General features: G+C 39.0%; 1 protein-coding gene and 1 pseudogene across 2 annotated transcripts in view; both read right to left on the bottom strand.

Moving 5' to 3' along the window:
* Positions 1-14,249, bottom strand: part of XPO7 (exportin 7) — an 86,119-nt gene that overhangs the window by 25,974 nt on the left and 45,896 nt on the right. Inside the window, exons 2-8 of one of the 2 annotated variants that reach the window (XM_067745072.1) lie at positions 11,438-11,584; positions 9,068-9,161; positions 8,363-8,529; positions 7,265-7,357; positions 4,844-4,948; positions 3,060-3,225; positions 1,124-1,197 (exon numbers count right to left, since the gene is read on the bottom strand). In XM_067745072.1, the coding sequence (XP_067601173.1) occupies positions 1,124-1,197; positions 3,060-3,225; positions 4,844-4,948; positions 7,265-7,357; positions 8,363-8,529; positions 9,068-9,161; positions 11,438-11,584 (846 nt within the window). The remainder of the gene's footprint in view (positions 1-1,123; positions 1,198-3,059; positions 3,226-4,843; positions 4,949-7,264; positions 7,358-8,362; positions 8,530-9,067; positions 9,162-11,437; positions 11,585-14,249) is intronic. The other variant, XM_067745073.1, reaches the window with a different exon arrangement.
* On the bottom strand, positions 1,300-2,407 carry LOC137228105 (mitochondrial transcription rescue factor 1 pseudogene; annotated as a pseudogene).

The following is a 14,249-nucleotide window of genomic DNA, read 5'->3' as shown; positions in this document are numbered from 1 at the left end:
TGGAAAGTACCAGCAGGAGATCAAGGGCAGGAAGAAAGAGGAGCCCCCTCCCCATCCCCAGCTGGGCCATGGTTGGCAGAGTTTCTCTACCTCTGGTGAACAGCCCTCCCCTAAGTCCCAGCTTCAGCTCTCTCCAGGGTTTCTTTCCCTTGCCCCTTGAGGCTCCCCACTATTGCTAGCCCCAGGGGGTGTACATCACCACCCCTTGTTGGATTCCCTTAATTTTGCCCACCCCTTTACAAACAGTCCTTTCATTAATTACCCTTCTTAAGTGTTACCTTTTCCTGAAGTAAACTTAACGATACAAAAAACATGAACTCATGTTTCTGCTAAAGTGAAGGTCCACATTAATTTGGAAAAGTACTACTACCAGGAAAGTAGTCTACTGCAGAAAAACTATGCAAAACACCCATTTACTTTACTGTATTTTCTCTGCATGTTTTGTACAATGGTATTTTATACCAACAATCTGAAATATCAGACCAACGCCTTTTAGGACCTGAATGAATTCTGAGATTTGAGGAGGTTAATTATTGCTTTAAAGGAGAAATGCAGCATTCCCAAGAGGTTTCAAATGTTACTCAGGATAAGTATGCAAATATGCCTTCCCAATACAGCTTCCATTTAGCATTTATGTAACATATGCTTGAGGGATTTTCAGAAATTTTCTTAAGTCTTGACAATCTTCAAATAGACAATATAAGGTGAATTCCCCACATTCTAGCCTGTGTCAATTTGAGGTATAGTATAAAGTCAGATACAAAGGGAGACCGAAAGAGCTTGACATCTGCAGCAATCTGTCATTAATGACAGGAACAATTATTTTTGGCCGCACTGTGCGGCTTGTGGGATCTTAGTTCCCCAACCAGGGACTGAACCTGGGTCCCTGCAGTGAAAGCGTGAATTCCTAACCACTGGACCGCCAAGGAATTCCCAGGAACAATTTAGAAGGAATTAAGACTTTACTGTGAGAACCTTTAGGTGACAAGCTTTATCTCAAAAGCCTAGATAACTAACCCTAGTATTTCTATGCTTTACTTTTATGATTTTGTACAACAAAATGAACATAAGGCTCATTCACCATTGCTACGTTCTAGAAATAGAAATTGTGGTCCTGACTCACCAGAGGTGAAAACGAAGGAGGGATGGAATGATACAGGTCAAAAAACAGTTGCAGAGTTGAAGAATCTAAGAACGCTGAAAGACAAAAGAGCACTTTGCTGAGTATGTCTGCACAATGCCGCTGGCACACTCTGGTGCTATACAGTCATCGGGGAGCATATCTTCCTGCTTGCTTGCTTTTTTTTTTTTTGGTAGGAGAACCTTATTTTAATAAAAACGTCCTCTTTTTAACCTGGCCCCTTCCCCCACCACTAGAAAGCAGCTTTATCGCTAAAAAGCAATCCATTTATTTGAGCGTACTTTTTTTAGGCAATTTTAACTTTTGCCACCGCCGTAACACCACTCTGTATTTCTCACTGCTGGTCTTCAAACACTTTTTCCAGGAGAATCCTCGTCACTGTCTCTGTTTCTGCTTCTCTATCCTCTCCAATTAGAAGATCCAATGTATCTCCCACTTTCACCGTTCTGCTTTTCTTCCATAATTTTTCCCCGTTCAGCCTGAGTTCACCTTTGTAGAATGCATCTTCCACTTTGTTTCTCCCGATATCCAGGCCCGTCTTCAGGGTAACATCATATCGGAAAGACTGCACTACTTTGCCCAGGTCCCTATGCTCTCTGACCGCACTGGGGTCGTCCTCTGGCTCCTCTTCCGGCTCACTCATCTCATGATGCTCACTGTCTTCATCAGAGTCCCCTTCATCTTCCACTTTTTGCAGAGTCTTTTTAGTGGATTTTTTAGAGCTTACATTACTTTTGAGTCTTATGGAAAAATGGGAAAATATATTCTTGAGATATTAAAAGCCCTGAGAGTCTCAGTGAGAAAATGTTATGCAAAAGTGTTTTATAATTTGAAGCATTTAACTTGGTACTAGACAAATATAAGTATCGATTCCAGGAAGCACAGTGTTTATGTGAAGGTGTCCCTCGTAGCGCTCTGCAGAGCCCAATCCAGGCATCTGGCTTTCTTAAAACGCTGCTGGGCAATCTGACGCTAGTCATAGCCATGGCTCATACGACCTTCCCGGGTCCTCAAGGTCAAGGGAAACTGGACACCAGCGTCCTCGAGCTCGCGGTCTGCGCCTGCAGCCAACAGGAACGGCCGGGTCCAGGGGAAGACGGCCTCGGCCCGCCGGGTTCGCAAGGCCCCTAAGAGCCCCCAGATCCACGGGGCGTCCCGAGCTGGCCCGGCTGGGGCAGGACGCCAGAGACTCACGCGGAGACCTGGCAGGAGCGCGGGCGGGGGACTGGAGCTCGCCTTGCCCGTATTTCCCATGTGCTTGCTGTGAAGAAACAGAAGCGGGAGCGGACAGGGGGCACCGCACACCGGGCAGCGGCGCAGTTACCTGTACGTCAGCGCCTCTCCCCCCTCCCCGCCCCCCCCACCCCATGGCTTCGCCGAGCGCAGGACTCCACACATCTTCCTGCTTTCTTATCTTACAGAATGTTTATTTCATTTGAAAGTGATAAGCTAATAGGGGCTTTTTGTTTTCTGTTCTTTTTTTTTTTTTAAGCACTTGTTTTAGCTCCTCTAAGAAATGGATTCATTCTTCTGATTCTCAAACAACTTAAGACAATCAGAACTCTGTTCATAGCAAGAATTTTTATCCTTAGGAATACAATACCAAGCATAAGCACAAGTTCTTTTATTTGATTTTGTTTTTAAAGTTAGAAATTCCCTCAAATGAGTAAGATATCAGAAGTCTCTAGGTGATCAACACAAGGTCAAACTCACATCCGCCAGGAACCCAGTAATTAAAGAGTTCTCCCCGGCTGGAGGATCCTCCAACAGCCTCTCTCTGACTTTAAAAAGACCCATACTGACATCCTAAGTTTTCTCTAAGAGCAAGCAGGGGATTTGCCAGGGGTTCCTGAGACCACCCTGCAGACTCCAGGTAGAGTGGAGAGGCCACCTGTTTCAGAGGGCGCGACTGTATTACCTGATCGCCAGCTGGTGGGAATCTGTACCGTGCACAGGTCATCTGAGGACTCATCAGTAGAAGTGCCAATGAAATCAAAGTTTAGGCAGTTATGAGTGAGTTTGAGCAGTTGCATCAGCAAGCCATGCTGACTTTCATCATTCAAGTTCAGATTCTTTCCAGAAGCCTGTAAAAATGACCACATAATGAGCCCCAAACAATCACTCCTCTCTTCCAAGCTTGCTACCAGACTTACTTACGAGGAGGCTGCTAAGCCAGAAAAGGAGGGCGGTATTCCAACACAGTCAAGTGACGTTTCTCTCCCCAAAGATGCTGCACTTCCATCACCTTCAAAGTCCTTCCATCACTATGAAACTCCTAGCTCCTTATTTACTATGAAAACATATTTACTATAAAAACATGAAGCTGGTATTTAAAGAAATTCCCCCTTTGACACTTACTCTTTATATGCTGTAGGCATCGTGGCCACAGTGAATTCTGAAGCAATATGGGATGTTTGGTTACTTTATTTGAATTTTAGATCCTTATTATTTCTAGACAGGGCTGGGACTAAACTCTGGAGGGAGTTCTAGTAAATTTTACACCCTGCCCCATCTTCCTTCCTCTTTTTAACATTACCATAGCCAGCATCAACAAAAATCTTTCAAACCACAATCAAAACAAAATCACCACTGAATTTTATTTATTCATCAGCAGTGTACCGGCCTATAGCTCAATAGTGGTCCAGAGCTACGGTGTCTATGAGATTCAAATTTCTACCAGCTGTGACCTCAGTGGCTGGCTGGCTCATTGTTTTTGACAGAATCAGTATTAGAGGAGGTTTCAAGGCTCAGTTTTCTCAAAAGCTTTTTCCCTCTAGAAACAGCTTTTGCGAGGCAGCTTGTGAGCTACAACAGCTTTTGCGAGGCAGCTTGCCCAAACTGAGAATTTTTTGGGAATTCTGAAGTAAAACTAGGTAACTGAAGGAAAAGATGGACATCATTAACTGGGACAAAAGAAAAATCCAAACCTGCTTCTAATACTACAATTGAGACACACTGGAAAATGAGAACAAGAACAAGAAAACAAACAAACAAAAAACCCCCAAACGAACACGAAGCCAGAGGCTAATTCCATTTGGCTTTCTAGAGCGACAAAGCATCCAAACATGGTTATACATGTGTAGAACTCACAAGTTAACATTTCTTCCTCAGTTCAAGTCTATCAATAAATGAAATACCAACTTGCTATTTTAAAACTGGTAATTTCCTTCTGTGATACTGTCTACCCCTTCAGGTTATGAAGTCTAAGTGGATGTTAAAAGTTCAAAATCTACTTTTCCTTACAGATGTTGCTTATTTGCTGCCTGTAACTCAGCAGGGGACAGGGGAGCCAGCTTGTTTTAGTATGCTAACAATGTAGTCTGAGACTGCTTTCAAAGCACTGAGAATCCAAACACCATAAAGTGAAGATGCTTTTACTCCACATAGGAAGGTCTTATGTGGATATAAAAAAAGCAAACAAGAAAAACCTCAAACTTTGTGGTAAACTAGTTCCTTTAAAATAGGAGCATGGGATAAGTGTTCACATACTGCTCTTTACCTAGGGGAATAGATGTGAAATAGGGAAATCACAATTCTTTCTTTCAGTTTGGTAAGTTTCTTCAACAGCTCGGACATATGTATTACGTGAGACATGACGATGATTAAAGAGATGCATAAACTCTCATGGGGTCATAACAAGTCCCCACTTATTCTCATCCTTTCAAAAGGATCTGTGAATCAGGTCCCAGCATACAATCTCACCTGTTTTAGCAGATTGCAGGAAAGAGTGAAGATATCAAATAACGATGAATCTCGGAAAGAAGAGGCTATTTTTCTGTGCTTGGTTAAAGGATGGGTGGTGTCTGCCTGTGCAGAAAAACAAACCAACGCAAGTTTTAGAATTAGTTGCAAAGAAAAAAATTTTCATGTAGACTTCAAGTAAACTAGAAGGATTTTCAATAAGACCAACATAAATGACAAAATATATTTTAAACATTTAAGTTACTGTTAGACCATATTTAGTGAGAGAATGCAGATGACAGTAAGCTGCTAATAACAGCTAGCCAGGATATCATGTCTCTACCGCATACAGAGGGAAGACAGAAGGAGAGGTGAGTATCTCCACTGCAAAATTTTAATTTCCTCTGCACTCAGGGAGGTAAAATTTAACAAACTGTTGGAAGACATTGCTGATAATTTCTATCATGTTGTATTGTGGCTTAGTCTCAAAACCAGACAGTAGCAAGGCTTGGGTTTTGGTAAACAATCCAGTCAGGGCTGAAGTTACTACAAAATTTCTAAAACAGTCATTGACTAACAGCCATGAACTTAAGATAGACGATAGCCTGTAATACTCTCTTCCTTCTCTAACCTATTTCAACATGTAGTCTATACCACAGAAGTGAGTACTTAAGTGGTTGTATTCGTCTTTCATTCACTCCTCTGTTCTTGTCTCTTCGTCATATTTTAAAGGTTTTTGTGGTCAAGGATTAAGTCTTTTACTTCTTTAGTATGCCCTCTATTTCTGACACACAGTAGGTACTCAATGAGTGCAATAAAGGAATTTCAAGGTTGCCTAGAGTAATTTCAGTCCAACCATTTACTGTAAGCTTAAATCTCTTCTATATACTGTTCAGTTCAACCAGGAGGGAGCTCATTTCGCTTCTGGCACATTAAAGAAAAAATGCAGCAAGATTTCTGATAGACAACCAAGTTATGGAATGCCCCCTTAATTTTATTTCTAAGTTCAAATAGGAATGGTAACAGAAATATGCTTTCTGATTTAAATGACAACCAAAAAAAAAAAAAAAGCCAACAGAAAACTAAGTTACATAGAGGTTCAAAGTGTTCCAATTTTAGCTTCAGTGTCACTGTGTTATCATAAATGTCTTGGATAAAAAGGTGATGCTAGATTATATGCCAGATGCTATATATAATCTGTTATACTGATCATAATACAGAGAATAATTACATCTTAAATATGTCACACACATTTCTATTATTTTCTTAAAAAAGACAAAATTTCGAAGATTTTAAAAATACCAACACTGATGGATTTTCTGGAACCAAGCTTCAAAGGGGAGAGCATTAACCCCACCACCTCTGTACTTAGTTAACGCATGCTCTCTTACTACAGGGGTAATAGTGGGTAAATAATACGTTAGTTGCTAAGAGCACAGGCTCTGCAATAAGCCTATATGGGTTTGAATTCATATACTGTTGCCAGGTAACTGTGACACTGTAGGCAAATTATTCAACCTTTATGAGCCTCAGTTTCCTTATCTAGGAAATGGGATAACCAGAGTCCCTATCTCACAGGACTATTGTGAGAATAAAATTAATATAAGTAAAGTGCTTACAACAGTGCCTGTCACATAGAAATCACTCAAAAGTGTGAGCTATTATTTCGATAATTACCAACCGCAATGGGGATTGCATGTGACAGAGAACACAATATGGACTCCAGATTTTAACAGACTATAAGCTAGTGCATTTAAAATAGTACCAACTCACAGTTAAAATTTCTCAGGGTTAACAGAAATGTCTGCATAAATATGAGCAGTAGCAACAATGATGCCAATGTAATTAATAGCTGACAACTGAAGGGTGAGATGTTACAATTAATATTAATTCTGGCCTGTTCAATAATTATAACATTTTAGCTGGATACAGAAGTAAATGACTAAAAATAAGAGCCAGAGCAAAAGAAAGCCACTGGTGTTTCCTCTGTAGTTATCTGTGATGTCAATGACGATTTAAAAAAATTACCTGGTATTTAGCAGAACGTTTCGTGCATTCTGAAAAGATTATCAGCAAAATCTTTAATAATAGCACATGAGAACTGATTTTTGAATCTTTACAAACACATTAATTTATACAGCAGAAGGGGCACACCAATGATGCTGGTTTCCTAAGTTCTGACTTAGGACCATTGCTCTCATCTCTAACAATGAACATTAATACCACTGAGGAAAGCTGAGATGAGAGGAAAAAATATTCTGGAGACAGAAGGGGATCTGGATATTAAGAGTGAGGTAGACTGCACTTACAGAGGGAAACCCAATGGAACTATTTTGTTTCAAAAGGGCATTAATCACTTACCGCAAAAGCACACAACTGCCAAAAAAGATCATCCCACACACAGCAGAAAACACCAATACTGAGAAAAAATATGGCACTTACTTCAATGAGGAAGGCTGTAGCACTTACTTGATTAATTTCATTGGTTAGCTGAGATAAAATTGTGACACCAATGATGCAGTATTCAACACTATCCTGGTAAAAAAAAAAAAAGGCAGAAAGAGTTGGCCTGTGCAGCTTGATTTCAGCATTTGGAATGCAGTCATACTTTTGAAATAACAGAGTCCCGTGCTGCTATTAAAACTGCCTAGACAATGTAGCAAGAAACTGTAGTTTAAAACTGCTGCTTTGCAGGGCATGAAGTCTAACCTGCCATAAAAGAAGACTGCTAAATCTGACTTCATCAAAATTGAAACCCTATGTATTTAAAAAATACCCTTAAGTATCATACCATACATATCACAGAAAGAGAAACCAGCAAATCACATTTAAGATAAATGATGCACGTGTAAGATAATTCACAAAGAGACTGTACACAAAAAAGGACAAAGAACCCAATAAAAAAATACGTAAGATATAAACAGGAAGTTCACAGAAAAACAAAAATAAGTAGTAAATCAGCACATGAAAATTTGTTCTGTCTCATTTGTAACTCAAATGCTGAGCTACCGATTCTTTCTGCCTACCAAACTGGAAAAATAAAAAAGCTGAGGTCACAGGGTGGAGGTACAGGGAAATAGGCATTCTTTTAATTGTGCAGGGAACAACTTTTTTTTGAGGGTAATTTGGAAATATCCTTGCAAACCCAAAATACACACATCCCTCTGATTGAATAATTCAAAGGCTGGGAATTCACACTATAAACACACTTAACTCAAAGTATAAAAAGATATATATATACACACACACGCACACTAGGATATTCACTGAAGTATTTATTTAAGTCAAGATATAGATACTAACTAAATGCCCACTTATAAGAGTTAAATGAATTATGGTATTTTAAACTGGAATGGTATGTAAGCATTAGAAAGAATGAAGCAGGTTTTGTACTGACATCTAAACATGTAAAGCCGAGACACATGAAGAGTTAAAAAGACACAGAAGAATATATACCAAGTAATTCCACTTACAGATCAATATATAAGTAAGCATATATTGCTTCACCCATTTTTATTCCATGAAATACATAAATCATACCTGTAAAAACCTTGTGACATCTGTGATTGCATTTCTGAAGACATAGTCATCCTTCTGACAGTCAAACCAGCCCAGTTTTGTGATTCTGGCATATAACTGAATAAGTGCTTGTGTCACGAAAGTAGCCAACTTTGGCCGAGTGGCAAGGTAGTTGAGCACATAGTTCCCTATAAAACAAAAGTAATCTACGTCGTAGAAGGCTCTGCCAGGGAAGGGTGTACATCTTTAAATGTCTAAGAAGTGGTAAATTTAAACTACTTACCCTAAACTTCCCTAATTATTCACACTACTGAGAAATGGGACTTGGAATTTAAGATTCATAGGCTTTCCAACTCAGAATATACAACGTGTCACAATGAAGAATCTGAGGTAAGGCAGCCTTGAATCTATCCCTCGATGGTTAAATAGCATGGTCTGCACAGAATTCAAAATCCCTAACAATGTTTTTCTTAGTTATTAGCGACAGTAAAGACTGAATGAAAGAAACCTTCTGAAAACTGAAAGGATAATGCAGGCTTTATCTAGAAGCAATTATATTGGGTCCTCTTCACTTTTAAGCCCAAATTCTGGAAAGAAACTGGATTCTAGATATTCTGTATGCTTAGCAATTTCAGAACATTATCAGACAAGCAACATAAATGTAACTATTACCAGAACATCACTAAACTAATTTCTTTAAGAGAAAAAAGACAACTCTCTACTTACGAATATCTATTCGTTGTTCCAATGGTAGAGGGTTATTTGTGCGCGATACAAGCTTTGTAAGGCATGTAGCTGCCAGTAACTGGGAGTAAGATGACTGTGAAAAGAGGGGGGAAAGGACTTAGAATTCAATTTTATTGAGTTAGTCAGTCATAAAGTTTTTAACTTGGAGATCTGTTCTCGAATTCAAGAAGATTAATCGGTTTTGCTATACTTAATCCTCAGGATTTTAAAGGGTCACATACTAAGGAAAAATGAGCCCCACAAAGCATATGTGCTCATAAGCTGATTTCAGTCATGAACAAAGGGCAGGATAAAGTGAATGGCTGATCAAACTGAATCTAATACAGGTATCTGTATCACTTTGAGGGGGCAGAAGTTAGACGGGCTCTTTTCAGAAAAGAAGCTAAATCTCTCCTTTCATTTAAATCAAGCAATCTTCTCCCTCCAACAGCCTTGTTATAATGATGTTTCAAAAAGTTCCACCTCATAATATTCCTATAGTATGGCATTAGAAAGAGGGGGGAAAAAAAAAAGAAGACAAGAAGAAGTAGTTTTAGAAGGAACCACCACATTATGCTGGGTAGTTAATCCCCCAATTCTATCTTCCCATCAACACAACTACCAATCAGCTACAGCTTTGGGGAATGTATATGCTGGTTTTAGTAGTAAATTCATAACAATTATTTATGAGAAAGAAAAATTATGCCCTAAGCAATGGAATAGCATTATCATTCTCAAGTGTGGATTTTAATGAATTTTAACCTTACGGAGAATCAGAGTATTCTATCTGATCATAATGTATAAGGAGGAGCCGTGTGCAAATTCAGATTCCCCCATGTGGCTATATTATATAATGTCACATAACAGGGGCAGACTCAGAATCATCAAAATAATTTAATCAAGGGTCAAACATAGTTTCCCATAAAACTATAAGTCCTTAAGACAGTAGGCTATCCATATGCATTACATCATCGCATCAGTTATAAAAATAACTTAAGTTTATGGAAAAAATCTATAAAAGTGACTTTGACATGTGATTTTTATTCAACACCCTTGAACATGGTTTAAACTGACTAAAGCAGGTGTGTCAAATCACTAATAATGCAAGACAGGCTACTATAACTATAGAACATAGTGTATATCTATACACTATATAACATGTAAATGGTTTCTGCATATAATTCCAATAAATCTGCTAAGTCACTAAGAAGTCAACAGAGATTAAAAAGGAAGAACCCACTATAATTAAGTGTTTTTAGTATTGCACCAACCCTGTTTTATTCCAGCCTGTTGACTGACAACATGAGGAACTGGAGTTAACAGTGTCACAAATGACACTGTGGGGCTCCAGTGGGAGTCAAATGAGAGCTAGCTGTGCATCTCCCACAGTACAAATCTAAGTGGATCAATCCTAGAACCAAGGGACTGAAAGGAAATACAAAAAAATCTGAAAATAGAACAGAGCCCTACACAATCTCTGACCATGACTGTTAATCTTGTAAACTTGGGAAAAGAGTTAGCTCCCTCAGCTACTAAAGGATATTATTTAGCCAACTATAATTTGTTCAGTTTACTGAATAAATTCTGTAACACTACTAACCAAATTCAAAAATGAAGTCATCTAGACTTCTATACTCTCAACAAATGAACTGCTTTCCTCCTTTTCACACTTCCTTCTAGTCTACTCTGCTGGCTCCTGGTCTAGCTGGGATTCTAACTCTCTTGATGCCCTTTCGTGATACCCTGGTTGGATGCTTACCCTTCCGAAGACCTCCATCTTGCCAAAAATATTAACTTAATCAAATCATGTCTCATTAAGAGCATTATTGATCATTGCATGCCATTTTTAAGCTGGAAGAGGTTCTAATTCCGTTTTAAAAACTGTAACTTCCTGTAATTTTCATTGTCGAGGTAATTTCTTCCCCTACACTTCTAAGACAAGAAGCAGCTGTGGTACAGGGGAGGAAAAACAGAGAAGACTAGGGATCTTACAAGGTGACATGAACTTTGTGGATAAGAAATGTCAATTATATACAGCCCTGTCTTCTTTGTAAAGGACACGAAGTGGTACTTAAGTGTAAAAAACAGAAAAGGAGTCCCAGAAATTTGATTCAAGACGAAAAATTACAGGACAAAAATATATGCTCAATGACATTTTTTTTTTTTCCTCAATGAGATTTTCCCTGATGAGTCTGTAAGGCCTTTTTTGCCAACCTGGCAGGTGTGGTGCGTTTTAAAAGTGAAATTAAGAAGGCAGAGGTAGTTAGAAAAATCGAGGAACAGAAGTTATCCCAATCCACCCCTAAACTCAGAACCAGAATATATTTTCCTGAACCTGTTACCCTTTAGGATTTTTCAAATCTTACGTACACTTCCTCTTTCGAGGAGTAGCTGGCACTTGCTCAGGCAATCAGGGCTGTTGGTGAATTCAACCAAGGCTTTCTCTGCCTGGAGTCGAGTGGTTGTATCTGTTGTTTCATACAGCTGTTTGCACAGATTCTCTAGTTGGGCCAGGCTCTGGAAAAGATCAGTCAAAAAAGAGATCAGTCAAAAAAGAAATCAGTCGAGCCTACTATAGATACAAGGTACTGTGCTCGAAATTACTGGATAAATAATAATCAATGAAGAGAGACTTGCTTCTCAACATGGAGGAGAATCTGGGTGACCTTTAATAATAACCATTTATAGCCTTCTTTATTTGATGCTTTAGAAGACAAAATGATAGAATGCCTAAAATATCTAGATACTTTTTCAGTCATTCCCTTAAAGATCAATCACAAATGACATATGTTTTTCCTTGCAAATACCTATCCTAAGCTTTTCCAAAAGGTTTTCAAATAAAAATTCAGAATTTACTTGCTCCGCCATCAATTTCAAGATTATGAATACTAGAGTCATCACTGTACAATTAAGCACATAAACACACAATGTAAGCATCACACAGATCTTTACATACTTTGCCTAGTAGTCATCAGTTTACAATTATGTGTCTGCACAAAGATGGCCAACCTCTATGCGAAAGCTTCCGAATGCAAGTACGTACCTTCCTCCCCGGATCCCTCATGTCTAAAGTTCAGCGGACTCTCTTCTGTTGCACTTTAAACTCTTGCTTTGGATCCAAATTTAAAACGCAGGGTCAAAATAAATTCAACCCTAGCATGTGCTCAGAGATAAGACATGGGAAACGCCCTCAAACAAACCCTTCTTTCCAAATCTTGAACCAGTTCCAGGGAGGCAGGAAGGAGATGGGTACGTGCTTTGGTCAAAACCCCAAAGGGATGCAAATCCACTTCCACTTAATGTGTTCAAAAGCAAAGAGGAAAGGAATGTGTAAGGGTTCAAGTAACTGTCACCTTTCACTGACTGGAGAGAAGGGCAAACATCTGCTAGTTTTCAAAGGACCAGTTTGGACGTTACGAAGAAATTCTGAGCGTATTTTCTACAGTAGCGAGCAAGATCTGGTTTAAATAGTTTGATGGATCCTACTATTAGAAAAGACAATTCTGACAAGAACAACAACAACAAAATAATAACTAGACGAACCAACCTGTGTAAATAGCCTAAAATACATTACACAGTCTGCCCAAGGCTTTTCATTATCACTTTATTTCATTATGCTGTGACTTTATAAATCACAGCTTTTCTACTAAGCAGTAAAGCCCTTAGGGCAGGATACCTATTTTATTCAATCTGATTAATAAATTTCAAACATTAACCTAAAGAAAACAAGAAAGACAAATACTGACCCACGAAGATCACCAGTCTCACTTCAGGGAGTCCTCTAAAACCCAACCACCTGCACTCCAAAACAAGATAAACAAACCACCCTTCAAAACATCTTGGGACTCTGATTAGGCTCCTGTTTAATCTGTTCCTCTCTGACTTCCAGAGGTGCCCCTTAATACCCTCCTCAATTCAAAAGCACAGAGAAAACTGTACTTGCAAAGCCAGATCTCAAGTAATGAAAGTTCTATAAGCAATAGCTGATTTTTTAATATAGTATATAAATACAAGGGATAGATAATAAGGCTAATTAACTACATTTATTCCATAAAACACATGTGAAAGTCAGTGTTAGGCCTGCCAGTACTGGCCAAACATCCAATGAATCAGTTTAATTATAAATCCCCACATTCCTAAGCAAGGGATTAAATCTCTTTCACAACGTTTTTGTTTCAACCCAGCAGGCTGGTTCCCCCCTCCCCGCCCCCATGAAATGACTAACTTAAAAGGGGACAAATTATTTTCAAAATACGTAACACAGAAGACATCAATAGAAAGATACCCTAACTGAAACTGAAAGATAGTTATACAATCTGGTATTAGGTGTCAGGGAGCAGCAGCAGCCTCCTAACCTCCACAGCTACCACGCACTACGAGCTTCCCAATATCCTCAACAGACACTCCCTAAAGAGTCCGGCTGCTTAAGGTATAGACTCTCCTTGAAGTCTGATCAATCAGTTCTGGTAGCTCCCCCAGTGCAACTCTTGTTTTCATTTACTACAACAAAGTTGTTCACAAGACGATGGCTAAGCATCTGTCACCGGTAGTTCCTTACTGCTAAAAAACTACATGCAGGTTATGGTGGGCTTTTTGGTTGTTGCTTTGTTTTGATTTGCTTTAATTTAGCAGACAAAAACATACTGCAGGGTAAGTCTGTTAATGAGTTCTCAGCTTAGGAAACAAGACCGTTTAAAAAACAAAAGAGTAATTTGACCATTTACACAAACAGTTTGAAGAACCGAAGCTCTAGTTCTTTGTTTCCAGAAGAACAAATGGGAAACAATCTTGTTTTCCCAAACAATTAGTGAAAACATCTAAAAACCAAGTCATTTTATTTGGGTTGCCAGTACTACGCATTGGAGGAGAGGGGAATGAGACGTTTACATTTCTGTTCTCTTGGATCCTAATGTTTCGAAAGCAAATCTAATAGATTACTTTGAATCACCTTTTTTGGGGACCCAGAATAAAACAATTTATCCTACAATGTTTGATTAGCCATTGAAACTAGTTATTTCACATTTAGCAGCCAACACACCACCGTGTTTCCCCTTTGACGCAGTCCCTTCTTCCATTCAACCAGTTCTTAATAAGGACATCTATTACATGATGCCGGTTCAGTCACAGAAGAGCCTCCAGAGAAGAATGTCTATTTTCTATTCCTAAGGCTGCCAAATTGATA

This window comes from Pseudorca crassidens, chromosome 7 (assembly GCF_039906515.1).
Source record: "Pseudorca crassidens isolate mPseCra1 chromosome 7, mPseCra1.hap1, whole genome shotgun sequence".
Lineage (NCBI taxonomy): Eukaryota > Metazoa > Chordata > Mammalia > Artiodactyla > Delphinidae > Pseudorca > Pseudorca crassidens.
The sequence above is the reverse complement of the archived record's forward strand: the minus strand, read 5'-3'. Positions and strand labels throughout refer to the sequence as shown.